This window comes from Diadema setosum, chromosome 19, assembly GCF_964275005.1.
Source record: "Diadema setosum chromosome 19, eeDiaSeto1, whole genome shotgun sequence".
NCBI lineage: Eukaryota > Metazoa > Echinodermata > Echinoidea > Diadematoida > Diadematidae > Diadema > Diadema setosum.
The window spans coordinates 5,494,853-5,521,133 of record NC_092703.1 but is presented as its reverse complement, the minus strand read 5'-3'; the positions used below and the strand labels follow the sequence as shown (position 1 = coordinate 5,521,133).

The following is a 26,281-nucleotide window of genomic DNA, read 5'->3' as shown; positions in this document are numbered from 1 at the left end:
CCCCAAAGTGATAGTTGTTCTCAATACCAAAGTTTATTGATGTTGTTGTTGTATTTTACTAGCTAGCCAGATGTTATCTTGTATGGTCGGTTTGTGTAAAAGTGTAAATCTAGTGTTTTGCTATTTTGCATATCTTATGGGTAAATGGGGTAAAATGGGTACATGTATTTCCACAAATAATAGTGCAATAGAAAAGTGTAATTGGTGAGTTGTTCATGTTTCTTAATTAATTCAGATTTATCTTGTGTCAAATGACTTTAAATGAAATAGATTTTGTTGAAGTGTGACAATTCAGAAAGTGATGTATAATCATTTTAGAGTTAAAGTTTTGCTTTAAAGAAGACAATCACATAAATATTCTCTATGGATCAGCTTGTCAGAAACTTTGATGAATAGTGTGGCACAAACTCCATCTAAAAACCTTATTCTTTAGAGCTCATTTTTAATTTCTCCCAATATATTTCTTTTATGCATTTCACAGCAATGTATGGATTTGATTTTGTGGATAGAGCTGTGAACGTTGCATTCCATAGGCTGATACATTCATATTCAGGTCTGTGCAGAAACATCTATTTTTCTTGTAAATTATTACGGAATTATTGTTTTGTAGAAAACAGTCATAGCGTGGTATCATTGCTCAAACTGGCACTTGTGTAGAGTAGCATGTATATGCTAGGCACACTATTATACAAGAACATGACCAACTGCTGTTTCATATCCAAATTTTTGTTCGTACCAGTACACCAAGATTATTATTCTTATTACAGGCTGTCTCATTTTTCATCACTGCTGATCTGACAAAGTCTGAAACATGAGCTGCACATTAACTGGCAATATTAGACCTCTTATTCCATTCCCTCTGGAAAATATTCACATAGCGTGTATTGCAGAAGTATATTTGTTGAAAAATAAAGTGTAATAAAAATTATAATGTCTGGTTTGATGTGTTGTTGTCCTTATTGAATTGTGGTAGCTTGTGTGTAACAGCAACATGCGTACTCATGGGATGAAAGTGATGAGAACATGTGAAGAGTTTGTTTGCAAAAACTGATAAGTCCATTTTTGAAGATTTTGAAGTACGGCCTCTGTCATAAAGTACAAAATAATACCTTTTAAATGATATATTGGTCACTACATATAAAGGTATATTTTTGAAGTTATGGTCAAAAGAAGCAAAATTTTTCTTATTATTCTCTTTATTTTTCTTGACCTTTAATCGCAAATATCTCCATTTGGCAAATATGGACTTATCGCTTTTTGCAAACAAACTCTTCATGTGGAATGATTCACAAATTAAAATAGGCAAATTAAGAAAAGATAGATCTCCACAGAGACACACATGTTGACAGAATTTTGTTATGCTGGGGATGATCACGGTGAAATTCGTAAATGTGATTGATAATGGAATTATTTGATGATTACAGCACGTTACAGCACGTAACAGCAGTGATGATGGAGTGATGGTACTGACTATGATAATCCAAGTATGGTATGCTTGTGGGCCCTCGTTGGAATCATGGCCTCTATAGTGGCTGTAGAATACCATTCACTTGACCCTAAACAGGCCAGGCTTTTTAGGTTACTATATGCTAAAATCTGGGGGTGGGGTAGAGGGGGAGCACTGATTCTCGCCCCCTGTATCATTTTATTATATATACATTTTTTCAATTTTCTTTGGAATAGTGTCTTACGTAAAGTAAAGTTAAAAAAAAAACAAACAAACAACTGCCCGTCATTTGAGCCCTCTAGTAGTTTGATAGCAGTACTATCAAAAGCACCTGGATTACTAAACCCATACTGATTCATAAACTGGCAACATATTTAAAGTAGATTCAAGTTCATGTTTCTCTGAAAATTGGCAACTTTTGTTGAATCTGTTCATTTTTTTCAGATTTACACACTTCGCCAATCACATCTAGTCTTTATTCAATACAAGATACACATGTACAATGAACTTCAGAATTGCCAATGTAATGTATCGTGCATCCTTGAGGGTTTTGAAATATTCAATACCCATCAAAATGGCTGCCAAAGACAGAAATTCCCATATAGATGTACACGTATTTCCTTGTAAATGGTGAAAAAATAGAAAAAACAGAAATGAGTTTTGCTCCATTCCCTAGGGACTGAATCCAAATCTGGATGATTCATCTCTTGCATCCTTGAAGGTTTTGAGGAACTGTATTCAAAATGGATGCCAAAATGTGAATTTCCCATATATAAGTGGTCAAAAAGTATGCCTCAAAGGCATTTGCGAGAGATGGAACCCAGGCTTACAAAGCAATTTACAGCTGTAGCTTGGGTATTCAGACAAATTTCAGTTGAGCAAATTTGTCAAATCAACCAAACTGTTTCCAAATTGGCCACCACAATTTTAATAAAATTCCAATAGTGTTTGTCCCAGAGCATTTTTTCACGGGTATCTAAACAATACAAGTGTAGCTGTAAAGTTTTGCCTAACTCCAGTACTGGATGATGGCGAGCAGTACAAATACTTCGTGGTAATTGTGCACAAAGAGGAACTTTGTGTTTGAAAACTTTCTGATGTTGGGGCCAACTTTTTGCAAGATGGTTAGAAACAACTCATTTGAAATATTAAAAGGGCATGTGGTTCTGAGAGGAATTCACTGCTTATTTGATAAAACTCCCATTTCGAAATGGCTAGGATATAAAAAACAAAGTTAAACAAAGTGATCTTCAAATAGACTTTGTTTTGGATATCTTGGCCATTTCAAAACCGATTTTCATTGGATAATCTTTGAATTCCTCTTCCCATCACACCCTTCTAATCATTTCATATAGGTGGTTTCTTATTATCTTGGAAAAAAGAGTTAAAACACAAATTTCCATCTCGACCAAATAACTGCTCCTACACTTGCTCAATGCTTGTGAACATCATCAACATGAGAGAGAATACACAGAAAGGAAGGCACCCGATATTCCTCCATAGTTCCATTGCATCACTTACTCTGGTACCTCCGACTCCCAGAGACTTTATTCTGCAACAAAGTAACTTTTATTTTTTTACTGGAAAAGAACGAGTGTATACTTTGACGTAGTAAAACATGTTTCATGGGTCACTTCTGACTTCCCTGGTATTGTGTGGTACATTTATTGATACCAAGTCATTTTCATACCAGATCTTTTGCACATGAACCAGCTGTACCAGACATCATTGTCAATAATAACAATAATTATGACCAAAAAAAAAACTCCTGCCATAGATCATGGCAAAGGACACACAAAAACATTTTCTCCTCTGCTATAATTGTACACGTGTAAATCTGCTATTGCTATCTTTGACATCGATATCTTCAGTCGGAATTATAAAGACAATTGATACAGGACAGAAGGGCGTCACATAAGAATGCAAATATCCCAGTATAAAATAGTCATGTATGATAGTAAATATATTTCGAATTCACCTATGAATCATGTAACAATTATTTACAGCAAGATACATGATGTTGAATTTAAAGTAACTCACTCAGGAGTTGATATTAATCTTGCCACCGATGAAGGCAAAGTTAGATTTCTCTTTCGACGTCTTTCCTACTATCCAACTCCCTTTCTCACGTCAAGAAAAGCTGTGTGGGTCTGCACATTTCTAAACTCTGCTAAATTGTAGATACAAATTTCTCTTAAAATTTCTCAGTCAACAGGCTATAAAATATTACACATGGTTGGCTTTTATAGATTTATCACATCTTGTTTACATCCAACATAAAGTGAGTTGTTGTAGCATAATTACACAAACATTAATTGCATCAACTGAATCAACACATCAGAAGTCAACTGATCACTTTATGTTGTAACACTTTACGTACCACCATCACAGTCACTAGCTTTAATTCACATGACAATAGCCCGCCATAAAAGGAATTACTTATGCTGAAAAGAAATTTAGACACCACGTTAAATTACGTTAGCATACACCAGAATATACGTAGCATGAAGCATGTACCTGTTTGCCCAATGAATTCACAGAAACAGCCAGAATTTGAAGAAAAAAAGAAAAGATATACAAATAAAACATATCAGCTGATGTCTCAAATTACCAAAGCAATAAGAAAACAAAACTGAACAGAGAAAATATATCCAAAGTACTTTTACATTACCATACACGACAATATCACAAAGTAATTAGTATAAAGATGGACGATGAAGGATAGGGGGGTTAGATTGTGATTTACAAGGTCATTTCTCTGTATCCATATCTTATTGCTTCCAGCCAACTGAAGATCAGTATGAAACCTACTGATACCAAAATATCCCAGTATTAGAATCAAATGTCATAATGCAGCAAGGGTCACTGGACAAAAAAAAAAAAAAAAAAAAATGTCACTCCTGTAATTTCAGTCAAGATGTAGAAGACCGTGGCAGAGATCTTCTAGCAATATCAGTTTCATGTCATTTGGATACTATCTCCTCCCCCCCCCCCCCCACCTCATCAGCTCCTCCGTTGATCTAGCTTCTTTCTGAATACATGATATCCACCATTGCCACACAGAAGACATTTATACAGAATGCCCCATTCTATAAACCGTCTTCTACCACACGCTATCAAAATCACAAAAACATCAACTTGTGATCACATAGAATCGCCCACAAATTTCCCTTCCCTTGCCTTGTGCCTCTTTTTAACCCAGATCTGCAAGACGCGCAAACTGAATTCGAAGTCAGAACCCATTCACAGATCTTAAAGGTAAAAACAACTCGGGTATGTATGTCCATTATTATTCTATATCATGGCTACTACTAATACACTGAATAATCACTGCTTACTTACGTCGAAGGGCAATTTGTCAAACACTTGCAATAAAGTATTTCTTTATTTGCATTAGACAAATGGGCAAGCCTGGTGCAAGCTTTACATGTTTTTTTTTGCTCAGACTTTTTGAGTTCTCCGCATGGAAAAGTAATAAACTGAGTCTGAACTCCGAGATTGGCATAAATTATTTCAGCATGAATCTACAATCCAAAAGGACATCACAGCAATCCTGAGTGGACTTGTGCAACCAATAACTCACTGTAGTCATCTCCATCTACTCACTGACAATATAACATCCAACCATGGTTGCAGCGGAAGATACTGCAGGCACACGGAATACACATTAATTACTTGCAACCATTAAAGGGTATTAAAGACAGACTCTTTCTGTCTTTAAATGTCCCTAACACAAGAGATAAACAGTAAAAATGCATATCACAATATTACATCATGACAATATGCCATAATGGAATCAATGTCATCATTCCATATACCCTTCATGACTATCATGGCCACTGCAAAAAGTGGTAATTTACCACAAGGGCAGAATTGGCACATTTCTTTTTCATTAGACATGACAGGAGCTCAAAAACATATTTTGTGTGTGTTTTCTTTTATCCCATGAACAGGACAGTGCATTTAATGATAAAGTGACAGCCTTGCTAAATGCTTTTTGTGCCCAGTTGCCAAAATTTCTGAGTCAATGATTATAAACAATTTGAGGGAAACATCTAATCACAGCTGCAAGATTACTTGACACGTGGTTTGTTGTTTAGTTCATTTATTTATTTTTTTCAATGAAAGCTTTGCAGAAGATCGTAATGAGATAATTGCATTGGCAATTTTGGGGGTTCCTGCAGATATGATATTGAACTATTTTACAAATGTTGAGATAGTGAGCTTCAATCATGAGCTTAATCTTTCTCAAGCTCCAACTGATTCGCAATGCAAATCAACTGCTTTCGATACACAAGACAGCTATCTTGATGCATTACCCTCGAACATCAGCACCGAGTACACAAAAAGCATATCAAATGCAGCATCTAAATGAATATTGAAAGCTAGCTGCTCAACCCTACAATGGCGTGTTTGTACGTACAGTCAAACCTGTCTGTAGTAGCCATCCAAGAGAGAAGAAGGAGTGGCCATTATTGACAAGTGGCCACTACAGACAGGGTCGTTTACATGGCTTTCCTCTCGGAGGAGATTCCTTTTTAGTGGCCATAAACGACAGGTGGCCACAAAGGCAGGTTTGACTGTAAAATATTTTGATCATTCCATCAGTTTGCATAATCATCACTGACTTGAGAATGTCACAATCTTTCTAATCCATTTTTTTATATCAAAATGGCCTCCTAGTGAAGCCATGGTAGAGACATGCTTTGGTGGATAGCCAAACTTTGCATTCTGGTCATTTCTTCCCACCCCCCCCCCTTTTTTTTTTCAGTGGAAGGGGAAGAATTGACACAATGCTAAGAAGGCGTCTTGGCAAGTTACAGCTAATAAGTACGTGAGCACAAAAAGGATTTGAAAAAGAATAGAGTCTTGAATTTGAGTTGACCCATTCAACAGTAGGAGTTTAGACCTACATAAGTTAAGTTGTAGGATATATGAGCTACATGTATATAATTTATCATAACACATTTATAAACAAAATGAAACTTTATGAATAACGATTTTTGATCTTTGCTGTTGCTGTTAAGTTTCTTTCTTTGGCATTGGCTCAAACTCCCAAGGAAAAGAGCTTTTACTTTCCCACCCATTGCTAATACACATAGTCCTTCCACATGCTAACAGGTGCACTGTAGGCTGTCACATATCACATGACCTCCACACTGCCCCATATCGAAACGCTATTTGTTCCTGCACATTCTGGCATTGTCTTGGCTACGAGGTGCCATCACTTTATTCAGAAATCCCTCACTTCTCATGAAAATACAACCAAAATTTATCTCCAGATCATCATCCCTATCCACATAAAGTAGCACAAAATGAGGGCTGCCATGAGGAAAGAGACGTACATGCACCCACAACGATAAGAACAGCTGCATGTCACTAAAACGACGCTCTTACAAATACTGCCATATGTAGCATCATGCGATATTCTTTGTGTTAAAACAGTAATACCAGTCTTGAAGAATATCACATGAAAGCAAGCTGCATGTATATGCCTAGCTTAGCCCCCCACTGAAGCACATTCAATAGAGCAGAAAATGGAAAATAGAACTCACAATGCCTGAACCAACAGATCCACTCTCACATTGGAAACTGCCAGTCTGTTTTTTTTTCTCAGTCATACACCATAAGTGAGTTAAACTGCTGCTCAGCAGCAAGGAGAGGATAGAAGAATCTATGTCAACCACTCAAACCAAATTTAAGACAGCTTCTTTGGCAAAATATATCACATCTACAAATTGTACTTAAATTCTTACTAACCCTCTAATGGACCTCTCTCACATTCTATATGAATGTCTATGCATGCATGTCATCACGAAAAGCAGAATATCGAGTAAAATTTGTTGAAAGTTGTTGGTGATGTGCATGATAATACCTGAGTAGTTTGGCATGCACTGAGAAGGGACCCAGCACTGCTTGCATTGTATTATTTTGAGTTAAAAAAGAAAATCAAATCAATTCACTGCTGCTTTCCTTTTATTTTTTTTTTTGTTATTTCTCTGGTCTTATTTCAGGGAGCTGGAAGGGCTGGGTTTAGAAGTTTGTTATATTGTGACTGTGTAATGCAAAAAGTGCATCCTTAACTAGCAAAGAGTTCAACACACTTTCTCCATGCCATCCAAATCTTTTAAATTTGCAATTTAAACATCAAAGTAAATAATGTTTGGATTCAGATATGCTTAGGTAGAAGTAATGATCAGCACTTCTGTAAATACATGTACATTGCATCTTAAAGAGTTCATCATCAAATTTGTTAGCCCTTGTTAAACCATGTTCAAATATTCAAACAAGATTAGGAAAACATAAATGTAATATAACAAATCAGTTTCCTGAGTGACGCTTAGCAATTACAAAAGACACAAAATATTTACCTTTTGAATAAATTAGTTTTTATAACAGCTTGGGATGTACTTATGCTAGAAATAGCCTTGTGGCCATTTTTTTTTTCATCCTGCCTTTACTTTAGCTGTAAGTTAAATTCATCTGCTAAAATGATATTTTAATTTCTATTATTAATAATAACAACAATAATTAGACAAATTGTCTACATTGAATATTAAGACGGCACATGAATGAGTTGTAGATATGGATGTCACACTAAACCTACGTGTACGAGTCATTATTACCGTATTACATCAAAGTTTATACCTAACCTTGAGCAGTTCATATTTCAATGTCTTTTCTTTTTCTTAAGACTATCACCAAATCAAGATTCCTCCATGATAAATATGGTACAATGTACCATGAAGGTACCTCAATAGCAATATGATGCAAAACATAGAGGCACCTCCATGATCATATGATGTAAACACAGAGGTACCTCAATGACAATACGATGCAAGGCACAGAGGTACCTCCATGAGAGTTTGTGGGTGTTTTTTTTTTTTTTCCTACCTTCTGCTTTATATCTGAGGTAACTGATGCACATCATGATTTTTTTTTTTTTTTCAAATAAACATATTTCACAGAATCAGCTGCTTGTACGGTATTTACACTTAAAAGAAAAAACGGACTAAAAACTACTACAATTTTTTCTTGAGATTTTCAATCAGGGGGTATACTAGCAACGTAACACATTATTTGGCATTTGACATAAAACTGTCTGAGTTTACTTTACCACATTTCCAAATATGCCTCCGCATTTCAGAAAAAAAGAAAGAAAGAAAGAAGAAAGTCCTGTAACAGTGATAAAGAACAAAATCCACTTAGCTGTATGTCTATACAAAATTCAAATAGCCATGGGTTACTTTTCTCCTTATTCCAGCAGACTCCAAAAATATGCCTAATTGACGACACATTTGAAAAACAAGTTTACGATACTTTGACAGAAAAGTACGGCATAATAAAGGAGTTTAACAATTTTGCCCAGATCTCCTCTGTCTATGCTGGTACTGAAACATATCGACTGAATGCTACTTCATAGTTTTGGTAATACATGCATACCTGAAAATTCACATATGAACACAAAAATGACACGAGAATGCAGGTAAGACACACATATATTTATCTTAAAGCCTTTTCTGTCCCCTTGATGAAAGGAAATAACATCCTACGATGGTTTCCTTATCTTCCTGACCCATAACAATATGTTAAGAACACTAGAACAGGAAGAAAAGGAGAAAAAATCTATAAAAAAAAAAGGTTTCACACCCGATGTCAGTCTGAAGGTTCACTAGACACAACATCTTGAAAATAATTTTGGCAGCTTCATCATTCTTAACACTGTCTGTTTCCTCACTAACTTTGGTCAATTTGATCATTCAGGCAGGGAGGCAAAAACCCTCAAACACTGATAAATTTCAGCTCCTCAATTTCTTTGTCAGTAGAGTTTAAAAAACACCAATCATAACTTTATCTACACTCAACGTTTACTTTCAGCTACATATGTTTATATCAATCTTACTACACTTCAATTTCCCTTTAAATGCCAAAGAATAAATGAATTTTTCATCACAGATGTATTCAATTTGATAATAACAGCAGATAAAAAATCTAAACAGAGAGACATGACATCACAAGATGAACTCAAATATCAATCATTACATCATAAATTCGCTAGTGACGTAAGAGATAGGTCAACGATGTAGAATGACAATACAGCATCGCATACGAGATATGAATTGAAACATAACCAAATCAGAAAGAAATAATAATGGAAGAAAAGATGCAAGCTTTTATACTTGTTTCACCATCTACTATGAAACCAGCCTCTCGTAGAAGAGAATGTAGGCCTGAGCAGTTAACACTTTGGACTCGCTTACTTCTGCAACATGTGTGTCACTCACATGGTACCATTTGCCACTAGGTAAGCTGACGTTGCGGCCAGCGTGAAAGGGTAATACCGGACTTTGTATGTGGTTGCGCTCGGAAATGTTATTAGCGGAGTTGCTCGACTTGTTCTGCGAATCCGATCTCTTATCCGAGTTCTCCCCCGACGAGCTGTCACCCCCGTCATCACCGTTCTTTGCCGACGACCTCCCGTGCTCCTTCTGAAGGCGCTCCTCGGATTTCTCCGCCTGCAACCTCTCACACTGTTCGTTGAGAAGGTTCAGCGTCCGAGGGATCCCCAGTGTGTACAGGTTGAGTTTCCGATTGGGCTGCCGTACCTTCACGAAGGCCGTGTAGTGACCAAATTGAAGTCGGCCACTGTGCTCCACCACACCATAAAGGCCGTACAACACTCGGTTTTCACTGTTGGCATATCGCTGCAAAGAACAAGACATCAACATGTCACACACTTTTGAAGATACTGCCCATCTGAACAGACCACAAGGATTATACCTTCTAAAGGTACACTACTGACCTAACGTCAGTTTTCAATGGACCTATGTTGAAATGGGAGACCATGATCAGTGGTCACATAGGCAATGATCAAATGTCCATGGTTTGACGAAGATTTACTATTTATTCATGGCATTTCACAAGAGTGCATTCAATAATGTATGTAAGGTACTGGACGTTAGCCACTAATGTTCATCATTTAGTGCCACAACATATGGGATGAAATCATCATCACTGGAAATTACTTAATGACATAACAGCCTTTTAATCTGCCTACTGGTAATCCCAGACAATCCTTTCAAAAGCACACTGCAAAATTTTAACCCTCTTTAACAAGCTGGCCCCAGTGCCAAGCAAGTACTACAAAAGTGGAAATTTTCACCCATTTCCGCAAACCAGAAACTAGCGTGAAAATAAAAGCATGTGAATATTTTTGCTTGCCATATGTTCCAGTAGTTGATGTCTTGATTCCGCTGAATTAAAAACATGCGAAACTCTTCTTAGCCAGCCGAGAGCGAAAAATTAGTCGCGAAAATGTCCACTCTTACAGTATGTCAATATAGCATTTGGTTTCAATAACAGCGATACACATTTATGGTATTTTCTCATTTGTTTTTATTTTGTTTAAATGGTTACAGCATTTACGCAGTGTCAGAATCCCCTGATCTATGAGAAAAGCATACAAATGCAGTGGCAGAACAAGTACATTGAAAATGACTGGCTGTGACAAATGGTCAACCTCACATAAGTTCATCCAAAAGGACCAGCAAAAGCCCTTTGACTTACGTGATTTTGAACTTGCACAATAGAATTAACTCATGTTTATATCCACCCGAGATAAAATTTTGTCTTTGACATCAGAAAATTTTATTCATGCAAGGTCAAGGTCAACTAATGCATGGTTGACTAATAATCAAAGGAGACCTCCAGATGATTTTCAGACTTTTACATTTGAACAACTATAAATTAGTTATACCGAGTACAGAGTTTCAGAATTTATAGTGATTGGGATGAGGAATAAGAATGTTTCAAAAATTTATAACAAATTGCAGTGAACAAGGATGGTGACATGGTAGAGCTAATTAAAGGAAGCAGAACAGAAGAAGAAAGCATGCATAGATTATACACACGTGAACTTGTTCAGCAAGCAGTATTGTAATGGAATTACATTGCTACATTTCTGAGATACAGTGTATGTGAGGCTTTTATGTCCTCAACACTGTTCAGTGTAATTTGTTCACAATTTTTAGAGTATTGGTTTCTCTTCTCAAGAACCACAATAAATCCCATAAATCTACACATGGCGTTGTTGATTTATGTACGTGATGTGAAATTAAGAAAATTGTCTGGAATGCCCCTTTAACTATCCCAACTCACCTTGCATGCTGAGCTGCAAAATGGTGCCACATCCAGCGTCATGGGAAAGTCAATGTGCCTTGTGATCTTGCGGAGATTGTAACCAACCTAATGCCATCAAAAATACCACAAAATTAGCATTTGTTATGACAGGTCTCTATTGCATCTCTATATTGGCAAATGATCAGATCATGTAGTCTTAAAGTGAGAGTCTATCTTGATATCACATTGCTTTGTATGAAAACAAAACAAAACAAAAATCAAGAGAAGTTATAAGGTAAATATTTGGGGAAAGAAATTAAGGAAAAAATCAGATATACAAAAAGAGTTAGAAGTTAGAAAGTACAACAAATCGGCATCTCTATGTGACGTAGGGGTTACAGCAGCGCTCCATTCAGTTTGTACACAAAAAGTCAGCAATTTTCATTTTTCTTCTGTGACAAATTCTCTGCAGACTTGGTATAACAGAAGAGTAATATATTTTTACATGACTTGAATCACATACGACTTACTTAATGCAATAGTTAGTAATATATTTATACTCGTGAATGACCTCTGTCGGGTATACAATATACCGGATCACATAGGATTTTCACTGTAGGAGCCAGCAGAAGCTTTTTACCAGACAGTCTGATCCAACAATACTTAATCTCTCTGATTTCAAGGCATATGATTCCCACTGGATGTTAGTCTTTTTCTGTGTGAGGAGCCTCTGCCCTGAATGTCAAGTCTCTGCACCAGTCTTTTGATTGTTTATGGTTTGGTTTTGTTGTTGTTGTTGTTGTTGTTTTTGGTGGTGGTGGTGGTAGTGTTGTTGTTGTTTGAGGTGGCTCTGGACTGTTACTGTGAGGTGACTGCAAAATAAGTGTCTGCACCAATTTTTTTTCCTTTTCTTTCTTTTTTTTTTTCAATATGAGGTGCTTCTACAATGACTGTTAATGTATGCACCACTTATTATCTGTGTGAGGTGCCTCACTCACCTGCTGAAACCTCTTGAGGTGGAGGGTGAGGATGGGTGGGGGCTGATGAATGAGGAGCTGCTTGCTGGCATCTGTGTACACCGTCTTGCTGCCCTTCCCTTCTTCTGCAACGTAATCAAGTAGCATGCAATATAACAGCAGCACAGTCTTAACGACATAATTTACCATTTGCGAATGAAACAAAAACCCAGCCTTATTACTTCAAAATAGTTCTAAAATGTGATTTACGGGTAGAAATAATCATGTAAAATTTTGAATCAGTATAATCGATGCTAAGTACTGTTCAATATACAAAATGTAAACCAATAGTTATAATGAAATGTTTCCAGACTAAACCGTCTACAGTTATGTTTTTTATGAGAAAAAAATAGTGATATCTCCCTTTATTTTAGGCTTTAATGCAAAAATTTTATATGGTAGGATGTTTTGTGATACAACTGACCTACACATATGCATCGAAAGTGATATCTTAAATATTTTCTAAATCACTGCTCCCAAAGGTAAACAGGACCTTTAAGGATTTCTCAGGTCAACTTTGCGACAAATACAACGTAACATTTATTATCACACGGAGAGGTTTGCGGTACACCTTGTGGGAGGTACTGAAAAGGACTATGGAGAGAAGAGATGGGAAAAAGGAAAAGACGAGTAGTCTTCCTGACACAGTGTTGTGAATTGGTGTGATGCAATGTTGGAATTGCCATGTGGATAGTAATATGAAAAAAAAGGACTAGGTAAAGTGCAGTCCTAATGGGACGTTCACCGTGTGGATGGCCCTGATAATAATAACCATAATTCCCTATTAAAATAAAATGTATTATTATATTATTATGGTTAAGGGAGCACAATCTTAACTTCTATCTGTACCATCACAACATTCAGATTCAAAGAATAAAGCTCACTGTCACACAAATATTCAAATATTGACTGGCTACAGAGGGAACATACAGAATGCTTAATCCAAAGCGTTTTAACTGCTTTTCTTAGTCATTTTATGCACCCCTGGTACATCAAAATGTTCTCTTGTTGGCGAACATCCCAGTACATTCTGCCGACGGGAGAATATAACAAAATGGTCCACTATCACATGATCATGCTCATCCAATCACTGACTTGCATTTGACTGACTCATAAGATATACAGTGTAAGTATATGAAATTTCAAAATCAATATCTTCCAAGTTTTCTAGCATAATGAAAGAGCACTGGGCTCATTAAACCTCTTTCAGAAAACAGGGAAATAAAATTGTCCTCAGCATATGTCAGTAACATATGGGACAAATGTGCACTTTTCATTCATTTTGTAAGATTATCTTTTAACTTTCTTAATATTTTATCTTTGCCCTACTATGACATCATAAACTGTTGTAGTCTCTTTATCCAGTGATGGCTGTACCACACTTTTTTTTTTTATAATAGATTGTGTCATTTTCCTAAAACTTCACTGATGTATTCTACAGGTTTCTGCATTCACTCAATCTACGTAATACATTTGGGTTTCATATTCCTGTACTGTCATGACAATGTTGTTTGGATATAATTTCCCTGGATGGGACATTACATCATCGATAGGAAGGTATAAAAAGAAAATAGAAATTAAAATGAATCAATCAGTGCAAGGCAACAGCTAAAGGGGGGGGGGGGGAAGAATTAAAATCATGTTCTTGTTGCCAAAGCAACAGAAGGCATCTTTTGGACTCACCTTTGTGCATCTTGGAGCAGGTCTCACAGCCAAACTTATTAGTGCCAGTGAGGAGTTCCGGCGCCGTGAACTGATTCAGACATGACATCACCGAGCATTCTTGGTTCTTGGATTGGTAGCGGGGGGCGAGGGTTGAGGCGACGCGAGTCCGACTTGTGGGAGAGATTGGGGAGACGGGGGGACTCGTGGTGCTGTGGGTTGAGGCGTTGAGTCTCGATGCAGCTGCAGTTGATATTGGGTGAGGTTTTGTTTTTCCCTGACTGCCGGTTTTTGAGCTGCTAGTTTTTGATGACACAGAGGTCGAGTTGTTCAGTTTCGCGGGCGTGACGCTCGTGCTTTTGTCTTTCTTCGAGTCGACGTGATTCGAGTCGACGTGATTGCAGTCGACCAGGCTTTCACCTAACTCGTGGATTTTGGCAAGAGGAGCAATCCCCGTCGGTGGCCCGTCAGAGTTCTTCTCGTTTCCACCGTGCAATTTCTCATCCTTGTCTTCCTCGGTTTCCACCCCATTCTCTTGCGCCACCGCCTCCTTGCACCCATCACTATCAGCACTCCCCTTGCGACCACTCACCCCCTTCCCTAGATGCTCTTCTATCACACCATTAACCTTTGGCCCTTCCTTCCCATTCTCATTCAAACTCAGTTGCTCCACTTTCACGCAGACGTTCCTCACCTCCACCCCATCCGCATCCCCCTTTGGGCCGCCTTTACTCCTACTCCTCTCCTCATCCGTTGCCCCCGACAACTCAGCCCCCGACGCCTTTGATGAATGCTGCGAGGGCAAGGGGCTGAGTCTACTGGAGGAGTTGCTACTCGTGCTGGCTCTACTACTCAAGGAGAGCCTATCTGCCCCATTCAGTTTGTCCTTCGTGTCCGACTGATCGTCATCATCCATTGGCCTGGTGGTCACATGACCCACACAGCTGGCTTCTTCCTTCTCCCTGTCGGACGTCACCTCCGGCAGACTGTTGTGGATGCTGTGAGCGGCCTGCTCGCTGCATCGTCGGCTGCTGCCAGCGTTACTAAGCCGGTCCAGCACAGACGCCTCGCTGTCGGCATCGTTTGGATCCCGGTAGCCCACGCCTTCCTCCCTGGGTTCCTCCTCGTTCTCCGACTGGACCGGTGAGTCCTTCTTATCCAGGGCTGGGTCAGCATCCTCCGATTGAGAGGCTGTTCGGCTTCTTCTGGTTTTCCTCTGAATCAGTTTGAACAGATCAAGAGATGATACATGAAGTTTAATACTTGGTGATTATAGACAGACTTATTTACTTCTGTCACAAATATTACCAAAGGAATACGCATCTACACGTACACAATAGATCAGTGATAAACTTACGGATCTTATTACTTAGCATTCCTCACACTGCACATACGATAGCCTACATGTCATCTCGTGAAAATGTCTATGGCCTCCTCTTTCGCAAAAATATCTGTATGAGAATAAGATAGCATTTAGAGTAACAAATCAAACTCACCCTGGCTTCTTTCCTCGCCTTTTCCTTTTGTTTCTGCTGCTGGTGTTTGCTGAGTGTCCGCGTCTCAGTCTCCTGGGCAGCGGCCGCCACATTGACGAGTTTGTCGCCCTCGCTGGCAGGCTGCTGCTCTGTCACCTGGGTACCCGGCTTGTCCACACTCTTGCTGGTAGACAGGTTTCGTTTGCTTCCCTTTACACATCGAACAGACAACACACACATTCATAAATTCTTAATCCAGGGACTTATTCATAAATTCTCAGTCCTAGGTAATTGGTGGGGTCATTTAAGAATGAGTTGAAACTTATTTGTTTCATGACATCTAAACTTTCCCCATTCTTTTACGTTATCTTCATCCTTTCATCTTCGAGTGCGCCTGGAGCATTTCAGGATTTGGCACAATGAAAAATTGCAACTATTTATCTTCTTGGGCAGTGGCTACAAACTTTGTAGCAATTCCAACAGATGTCAAAACAGAAGTCAACAAATATGTTTCAAAGACAGATAATCTGAAATATCTGTGATGAATACGTTATCATTCCAGTCTGGTGAGATTTCAAAGTCAGCATAAAATTACCAGAAACCCACAAAATGAAAAGTAAATGTCAGTACAAAAGTTTGTTGAATACATCAATAATTTTCATGTAACGAGGGTGAATTGCTCAGCATGCATTCTGCCATCCAAACTTTCTTCTTCTACCTCTGACTCTCTCTCTGCCCTTCTTTACCTGTTGAGGATGGAATGATTTTGCTACAACACTCATTTCCATAGACACCTGCCCAAGCATACTCCGGACTCATCCTCAATGGGTTAAAAGAAATCGAACAGTACCACTAACAGTTGAATAAAGACCTTATAATTACTACTGCAGAGTGGCCTAATCTCATCCATAGATTATAAATACTGAAATATTGGTTTTCACCACTTTGTCAGCCTCAAATCAAATACAAATGCATGGCACATCCCCGACTTTTGAAAAATTATTTGAAAAACAAAACAAAACAAAGAAACCAATGCTGTATCAATAGCTAAATCCGTCCCACAGACTTAAAAAGTTTTATCCACCATGCTCTACTTATCTGGGATTATGACGTCAAGTATATGGTTTACTGTCTACTGTAAGCTGTAACAATGAATAAAGACATAATACATTAATAATAATACATTACATTTGTAATGCACTTAATACAATGTTTCTAAGCGCAAATAAGCGCAAGACATAGTGAACATAACTTTTTTTTTTGTAAAAGGAAATGACGATGACATAGGGAAACACACAGACACAGACACACACACACACACTATGCAAAAACAGCAAGACAGAAATATCAAAGACCTCACATACCTTGGCTTCAAGTATGGGCAGGGAAAGGTCCAGGAATGGTTCCAAAATTTCTGAGATCTGAGGGGGGGGGGGGAATATGTAAATGTATGAGAATATGCAGTTTGTTTTTGTTGAAATAAAACACAAATACATAATCAAAACACATACAATTAGATAAATGGATAAATATTTCTCTCTTGACACTAGAAAATGTGATGTGTTTAATCTGAAAAAAATTTCTCAGGCAAGTGTTTATGAAAATGACGGGTCTAGGGTAATTACGCCCCGGGCAATTACCCCGGACCCTTGCCTTGACCCTAACCCCAATTATGAACCTAATCCTAACCCTAAACCTAACCTTAACCCTAATCTTTACTCTAACCTTATCACTAACCAGTATTTAGCCAGGGGGTATTTACCCTCAGGGTGTAATTGCCCTGATACTGAAAATGACAATTCACCAGTGGTAAACAGCCCTTCACATAACAAGTCATTACAATAAAACAAAAAGTGGGACATGGTACCCATTTGAACCAATTTATCTTCGTACTAACTCACAGCGCTTCACAAGAACTATCACTTCTGATCTAGAGAAGATTCAATAATTTGGGGGGGGGGGCTTGGTGCCAAATCAAACTAATCGAGATAATATCACCCTAGGAATGCTACCTGTCAAGTTTGGTGCAAATCCGTTATGGGGTTTTCAAGGAGAAGCTGAAAATGTAAAAAGTTTTCGCACAATGTACGACAGATGCTGGATGCTACATGATCACAATAGCTCACCTGAACCCTAAACTCGGGTGAGCTAAAAATGGAATGGCATCCCAAAGGGTGGTTACCCCTCTTTCCCCCCCCCCCCCCCTCCAACATGATTTTGCCGTTTGCTTCTTACATTTTGGCACTCGTTGCACTTGACAGAGCTGATAAGATGACCGCCAAAGACCGTGTCCACAAAGGTGTGCTTGCTGTGGTTGCCGTACTCTGCAAAGAAGGGTGTCAAGATTACAGAGAGATACACACATGATATACAAACAAGCACACTTAAAGTTTATCTCCCTGAATTCTAACAATCTTGTTCACCTGCCCTTTCCCCAAAAGACGAAAGACGACACAAGCACAAAGAAAAATAATGAGAGTCATACAGCAACTGATAGAAAAATTCTTCCCTTCCCCCTCCACCAGCATTCTAAAAATCCTGCAGACATGTGATCTTTAAGAAAGGATGGTATACACTGTTACAAGATGCATAAACCACCGACACGTAAGTCAGACAAATCAAGTTTTGTTTGTTTGTTCTGTTTTGTTTGTTTTGTTGTTTTGTTTTGTTTTGTTTTTGTTTTGTTTTTTACAATCTTGTGACATGAAGACTGCACAGAAAGCTTATTAATTAGCATGATTCATCTACAATCATCCTGGAAGCATATTCCATGCATTCAGGCAATTGCGTACAAGTGCCATTTTGACCACTGTACAGTTTATTAATCACCTTTAATCCTCTTCTTGGTTGCCTCGTCCATGTTCTTGATCTTGGCTTTCTTGATATCAAAGGTCACCTGCAAACCAGCTTGCATCCTCTGCAAAGAAATACATACAATTTAGTATTAACTCCTACAATAATTCACTCGTTTAATGTCATTGAACACACAGTTAAGATTGTCTTTTTACACATGAGAGATTAACAGGAAAGCTGTTCCACAGCTTTTAAATGTTTCACCAAGATGTTATTACAAACTTGAAGTTAGACATAACAAGGCCTCAGCTTTCATTTTACATCATCAAGAACTACTTAACCTAATTTACAAAATTCTTCTATTGACATAAAAATACCATGTTAAGTGAACATACCACAGACAATCACAATAGCGAGCACATACATGATATTTGAGATATACACACTGAACCAGACCCACTGAACGTCTGATACCATTGAGGGTTAAAACTCACAAGATGTGCTCCGCTACTTTGAAATATCGCAGTGATAGGAAGCTCCCTGATGTTGTGACGTTCATAACAGCCCTGAATTTTTACACTTCATAATATACCACTTCAGAAGCATAGGGGTGTTAACTCTGTTCAAGGTGTATGGGAATTATGCCTCTCTTCCTCTCAAGTGATTAACAGACCAGACCTGTCTTACCTTGATCTCTTCAGCCTTCATGCCATCCAGGAGGTAACGGAGAAGTTCATGGCTGTCCTGCTGCTGGTAACCTTTGAACCTTGCCGCCCTGTCGGGTCAGAAACACACATGACCTTGCAGTGAAGATTTTAAATATGACCTTTCAACCTTTGCAGAAACGAGGCCAGAAATCATGTGAGCACATCAGGGACATTTGAGATATACCTACTGAACCTTTGCTGCCATTCTGGGTTAAACCTCACATGATGTGCTCTTTGAAATATTTTGAAATATTTGCCCAGTAACAAACAATCTGAACTCAGCAAATCAAGATAAATCATGCTACATAGTCTCTTTTTTTAGACATTTCTACCTATGCATAAGTGGGATACAAGGGATCACATGTTTTATATGCACTGATCAACTTCATAGATGCATTTCAGTACCAGAAGGCATTAGCATATTAAAGTATAATGGAATGTTATCTATTAAACTACAGATCATGCCAACTCCTAAATATAACATGGACACTTTTCATTGTATGTCCATGCAGTCCCCTTGAATAATGGGACATCCATATGAATTATTCTCAAAATCTTTGACACGTTAATTTCAATGGAAATAACTTTATATCCACAATGGCTCTGCAGGTATTTAACCCTTCAGCAACTGAACATTCTGTACATAATGGCTTATGGTTCGCTGGAAGGTTGAACGATATTGCTCTCATTTCGATAACCTTCTAAATGATGTAAAGTAGATCGCTGCATTCTTTTTTTTTCTTTTTCTTTTTTTTCTTTTTTTTTTTCTTTTTTTTTTTTGGGGGGGGGTTATCTAAGTTATGTTTATATGGGAGCTTATTAAGATTTTACCAAGAGAAAGGTGTGACATAAAACTAATGCAGACATACACATACTTTTGCTGACCTTTGACCTCTTTCAAATTACATGATTATATATTCCATATTAAAACAAAAGAAATTATAAAGGAAAAAAAGAAAAAACGGACAGGCAGTTCCTGGCATTTTTAGGGAGTAATAAGACGCGCAGTTTTGGGCATTTCAATTGCTAATGGGTTAACTCAACGACTAAATGTCAGGTAGGCAATACAATGCATTACAATAAATTTGAAGCACACTTTTAACCCTAAAAGGGCCGGGGGGGGGGGGGGGGGAATCCGCCCCCCCCTCGACGTTTCGCGCTATAATTCTGTAACGCGAGAAGGCCTCATCGCGAGGCTTCTTGACTTTCTTCGTTCAAGTCTCGCGCAACTTTTGAGACCAAATTTGCAACGTCCGCGCATACTTTTGCGAAGCCACGCCCATTTTTGTAACGGAATGTCGCCCCAAAACGGGCAAAATTTTGTGATTTTGTGTACATTTCCTATGGAAAACAGTGCTCTGTCATGAAAGTCATAAAAACCTGATTATTTTTACAATTAATCATTTTCATTGATTAATTTTGTGCTAATTATGGTAGAAAAGTGGTCAGTGACAATTTCCAATGAAAAACAAACAAAAAAACAAAAGTTGAAAAACAAGGAAATACATAAGAAATTCTGAAAACAATAAAATACATAAGAATTGAAATGAGTTTTGGAAGTTTTTGTGATGTACAATTGTTGAATATGCTAAAACAGATTTACAGATCGAAAATTAGACTCTCAATGCTTTTAATAAGGCTAAAATATCACCTTGAGCTTAATTTGCATAATTAATTAATTAAAATTAGAAATTGATTGTTTCAAAAAATCGAATCCATCCCCCCCCCCCCCCGGTCTGAGCATAGCCAAAAAAGCCCGGCCCCTTTAGGGTTAAGAGTCTGTGTGTGTGTGTGTGTGTGTGTGTGTGTGTGTGTGTGTGTGTGTGTGTAGGGGGGGGCAGTTTTTCACTCACTTGTTGCACACTTGGTTGAAGAGGGCCCTGGGGTTGAGGGTGAGTGACTTGGTCGGTTTATGCATCTCATCTAGAAACTCGATGAGGGCGCTTGTCAGCGGATGGAGAGCAGTCACTGTGATGGTGATCGGCGTCTGATTTGATTAGACATGACATCACACAATCATTGTTAAAAATGGTTGATAATCCACTTCAAGGGCTCATTCCCACACATTTCCGATACTGTGACACTAGTACGGACTGTCTTTCCTCTCCTGGAGTTGAAAAATGTCTGCACAAAAATCTTTCACATTTGTTTGTTTTTTTATATTGCATGGGGAAGTAACTCTTCCTCTAAATCAAAATAAGCACTCACATTTTCTATACCTCAAAGTGTTGTGAGATCTAGGAATCAAAATACATGAGAGCTACAAAAAGGACATGGAGACAAGCCGTATCAGTGCAAAGTTGTCTGGAGTAAATCACAGTGCTTTATGAACACCAAGTGATATTACAATCAACTTCAACATCAACATATCAAGACATATTAACCCGCTGAGGACGAGTTAATTTTGCTACAACACGCATTTTCCATAGACACTTGCCCGAGCATATTCGGGACTCGTCCTCAATGGGTTAAATGCATAGGAGCTTTAATACTGCTGAGAAGTTTCCTTTTCATATGATCTATGATTTAAAAATGTCAGGAATTCTGTTGGTAAAAAAACTTGTGAAAACTTCAAGTTTGATCCCTTAAAGTACAATCTTCTGTGTTGTGATGTGAGCTGATTCTGATTGAGGTGTAACTATCTCATTATTCAAATTATATAGTTTGAGACAGTGACAGCGAGAATGCACTCCAGTATGTAAAATCATAGTAGTAATTAATAAGTAGGACTTACCCTTCTCACCCAAGGTTTCAAAAAATCTGAAACCTTTTCTAATAATACTTGATATCTTAATTAATGCTATTACTGGAGATGTTTTTGAAGTGCAATCAATTACAGAGTCCTGACTTTCTTCAGTAAAACTGCAGCCATCATCCTGCAGCTCAAAGGCAAATCTAAGCTCTCCAAATTCCAACACGCAAAACCCAATTAGAAACCAGTGTCTGCCTGGTCATTCCCTTTAAAGACTGTAAGCATCACTTTCATATCCCAGTGAACAATGCAGGAAACCAACTCTCAAGCTCGACAATGAAACCAAAACTCACGAGGGCCTCCTTGTCAACGTCCTTCCAGCCACATCCGTTCTGATTGGTGGCGACAGAGAGATGGGTATCCAAGGGAACGTCCACCTGTTTCCCACACGACCACTTCTCATGCAGCAAAGACCGCAGCACGTGGGTTTGGGTCAAGTTCTACAGTCGGCAGGAATAAGCCAAATCTTTTGTCATAGAAGGCGCATTTTTAGGACCTATAGGAACTCCCGGTCTGCTGAGGTCAAATGTCACTAGACTATAAAATTTGTCAGAATTAACCCTCAATTTCTTCTATTGCATGACACTCGTATGGTGTCATGAGTATATCATAGCAACTTGACAATAGCAAAAATATCACAACTATAAAGTCCACGGTGTAAGAACTGATCTAAACATCTCATTCAATTCTGAACTTTTCACAGTATTGCTTAGAAGTGTAATCTTTTGTTTTGTTACCATAATTTAAAGCACCAAAAGACAAAATGCACTCTGAATGGGATATCACCTTTATTATTCATATTAACACAGAATCTCATTAGGTTTGAACATGAAGCATCACATCTAGACATACCCACTAACAAGTGAGAGGAATTTCAGTCTGTTTAATACATCAAAATAATTCAACATATGAAATGAAGTCATATACAGGGTACTCATTTTTTACATATCTTTGTTCACTTTTAATAAACAACTTGGCTAATGTCACTATAAAAGGATTTCCATAATGTTGTTCTCGGTATGGCTCTGTCTAAACCACACATGAACCCATAAAATAACATTTCCAGTAGTTTCTAAACACTCAACTTGGACTTTAGATTGTAAGCTCTGAACTGAAATAGAGTTGCACTTGCCTGCATAACTGCATTGAAGAAACAGGTGTTTCCTAAATTGTTCAACCCCTGCAGGAAAAAAAAAAATACAGAAGAGAAATCAAGGTGCATCGTTTACTGCAGTCATGCATGGATCTAGTTGTAATCAAGTCAACAAGTAGGACAAAAAAGTTCACAAGCCTAGAAAATAAAAATGACCTGCACATTTTCCACTGTTCTACCACCACGGGAAGATTGGAACACAGTCAAGATTTCAAACTCTGAAATGATAAGTTTGTGCATTTCTCTTGAGAGTAGGCACTGAAGAAAACACAAATCAAAATAACTGCAAAATGACCCTTTTTCCTATCAATTTATTTCTTTTCTACAAATGTACTTCTTCAAGTTAGACAATTGTCATCTGTGCTCTTCAGTGGTAATAGGAGATCACTCAAACCATTTTCCCCAACAAACTTAATTTTGACTATTGACTCTCCAGCAGGTGACTGGCAATAGTCAGCAAACAGTATCGACAAGGCACATCCTGCCACACGAATGAACGAAAGAATGAACAAATAAATGAACAAACAAATGAATGCAACTTTCCCCAAATTTTGACTATTTATTCATATGACTTTCCTGTTTTCATATACAAAGCCACACAATGTCAGAATGGAACTTCTCTTAATATGTCATTGTGGTTGGATGATGTGTTTGTGCAGTGCATAAGGCAGACTGAGCTGGAACGCTACTGAGGGAGGCAAGTAAAGTGAGTGCCCTATGAGCATGGGTTTGTTCATGTGGCCAGGGCACTGGTATAAGAAAAACCAGGGAGGTGTATGAAAAGGAGAGACAACTTCTGCTCTCCTTTGAAGGATGCGCAGCACCGCCGAGAAGTTATGCGCTTAACTACAGGTGGAAATCAGGTGCTTTGACAAAAGAGAGCATCAATAATCGGGACTAGCGCTCTCACATCTAGAAATACTTGCCCCTACTGCATTTCGCTCTCTCTCTTTCAACGTGATGGCAACAATGAATTTGTGTACCTTGAATTGGAGCAGCGAATCAAAATGCAGTGTAAAACTGACAATTTTAACAGCAAATATTTTAAAAGCACGCTGGAGCACGCTTTAGCGGAATACTTTATTTGAAAGATCAAAATATCCCACATTAAAGGATAGAAAACTAACATGTGGAAATGTGCGCATTATAGAAAAATATTAGGTTTTTAAGAGGGAATAATTTTCATTTCACTTCGATTTGGGCATTACAAAGAAACTAGAAATACATGTTTATAATATTGAATTCTTTCCTAAACTACTCTTAATCAATTCGAGTATTTCATTAAAAATTTTACGGGGAAATAAAGCTTGTAATTCAACGAAAGGTGAAATGCGTTCTTCGTCTTCGAACTTCGCCTTGCAACTAGAGCGGTGCAGAGCATGACTTCAAAGCGTATAGTGGAATGCTAGACATCCCATTGTGACGCTCTGAACCCAAACATGTGTTTGCATGAATTAACGAAGAGTTGTCTCTCCTTTTCTTACACCTCCCTGGAAAAACATTGATCACAATCATCACGACATGCAAACAGGTATTACCACCACACCTTGACCTTTGGCAGGTATTATGTCCACACCATGACCTCATTCAAAGTGGGATAAGGCCATACATTGACATTTGGAAGGTATTACGTCCATACCTTGACCTTTGGCAGGGGTCCATCTCGGCTGAGGAGGGGGGACCTGATGGGGGAGGCAGAAGTCCGCACATGGCTCTCATCGCTGTCTAAGTCCTTACTCTTCTTCTTGCCTTCAGGCCAGACAAAATTAAAAACACAGAAACAAAACAAAAACAGCAAATGTTAAATAGGATGGGAGGATGTTGCCAGCGGAAAAAACAAAATGTCCCACCAAAACAAAACATTTTCAAAAGTGTAATAAAAAAGTAATCATCAATATGAACTCACTCTCACATCTTCTATCTAGGGCCAACACGGGCAGCTTATCAGCACATATTGCTTCTACAAATGTTTACAGTCCTCAGTGTCTTCAAAGGTGTGTGTGTTTGTTTTGTTTGTTTTTTTCTAGGACATACATGACATTGTACATTTTCCCATGCATCAATGTGACTACCATGCAGAAGTGAATTATGTAATATATAAACCTGTGCTTATTGATAAAAGAGACAACTTGCATCAAAACTTTATGTATTATTACTGGATTTCCAATAATTCACATGTTGTAGGTCACAACAGATCAGAGCAAAAAACAACCCTAGATTATACTGAAGGGGGGATTCAAAAGGGCAGCGCTCTACATGAAGAAGGATCTTGCTCATACAGTACAAAACATGAACAGAAAACCCTAATTTCACATACAACAATGTTTAGTTCACATATATTCAACATTCATATCACACATTGGGCCTTTCATAGGACAGCAACTGCAACATGCAATATACAATACACAATTTGTACATACAAGTACTTGTAGGAAGAGAGCAATGGATCCCTTTCTTTCTCTCTGATGAGCATTTATATCATTAAACTAGATTGTGCTGTATAACAAGCTTACATGGAAAAGGTTTTGCATAGACTGAAAAACCTCAGAAAAGAGGGATGTGATCTTCTACAATGAATCACATTATGAAATATTTCCAAACTGATGGCAATCTTCCCAAAACTTTCTACATGTTGCAAAACAAAACAAAACAAAACAAAAAAGAATGAGATTATACAGCAGACATAAAAGAGTGGTTTCATATTTCAATCTGTAATTGAATTGTTGAGGTGAATTGGGAAATTGGATTTCCTCTGGTTTTTCTATCTATCTGTTCTCTGACCTTCTGTTTATCTAAATCTATCCATCCATCCATCTCTCTATCTCTTCCCCTCTTCCCCTCAAGGACAGCTGATTTGACATTGCGGTATTATACTACATCATATTTCGAACTCTCAAATTATGCCACATCCTGTCAAAGTGCACACAGCTCCCTGCCACTCCACACTTCCTGTTTGACTGAGGACTGCATAAATTGTGCTTACCGGAGGCTTTCTCTGCAGACCGCTGCTGCAAAGCTTGTCTCTTGATCCAGTCCATGCACTCTGCGAGTTTCTTGCTCTCCGCTGGATTAATGGCCTCATCGCATTTATAACACCTGGACAAGATAGACAGTGGTAACATAGAAAGACTGATAGCATGAATATACACTGATTGCT

The 26,281-nt window shown here is 38.2% G+C and overlaps 1 protein-coding gene across 1 annotated transcript in view; it reads right to left on the bottom strand.

Annotated features, from left to right (window-relative positions):
• Positions 1 to 9,108: 9,108 nt before the first annotated feature.
• Positions 9,109 to 26,281, bottom strand: part of LOC140242552 (ubiquitin carboxyl-terminal hydrolase 16-like) — a 38,879-nt gene continuing 21,706 nt past the window's right edge. The window contains exons 5-18 of the mRNA XM_072322296.1: positions 26,108 to 26,220; positions 24,764 to 24,873; positions 23,104 to 23,151; positions 22,265 to 22,411; positions 21,073 to 21,206; positions 19,200 to 19,287; positions 18,549 to 18,636; positions 17,955 to 18,043; positions 17,084 to 17,140; positions 15,741 to 15,929; positions 14,266 to 15,460; positions 12,565 to 12,668; positions 11,606 to 11,692; positions 9,109 to 10,152 (exon numbers count right to left, since the gene is read on the bottom strand). Coding sequence (XP_072178397.1) covers positions 9,643 to 10,152; positions 11,606 to 11,692; positions 12,565 to 12,668; positions 14,266 to 15,460; positions 15,741 to 15,929; positions 17,084 to 17,140; positions 17,955 to 18,043; positions 18,549 to 18,636; positions 19,200 to 19,287; positions 21,073 to 21,206; positions 22,265 to 22,411; positions 23,104 to 23,151; positions 24,764 to 24,873; positions 26,108 to 26,220 — 2,959 coding nt within the window. The 3' untranslated portion in view covers positions 9,109 to 9,642. The remainder of the gene's footprint in view (positions 10,153 to 11,605; positions 11,693 to 12,564; positions 12,669 to 14,265; positions 15,461 to 15,740; positions 15,930 to 17,083; positions 17,141 to 17,954; positions 18,044 to 18,548; positions 18,637 to 19,199; positions 19,288 to 21,072; positions 21,207 to 22,264; positions 22,412 to 23,103; positions 23,152 to 24,763; positions 24,874 to 26,107; positions 26,221 to 26,281) is intronic.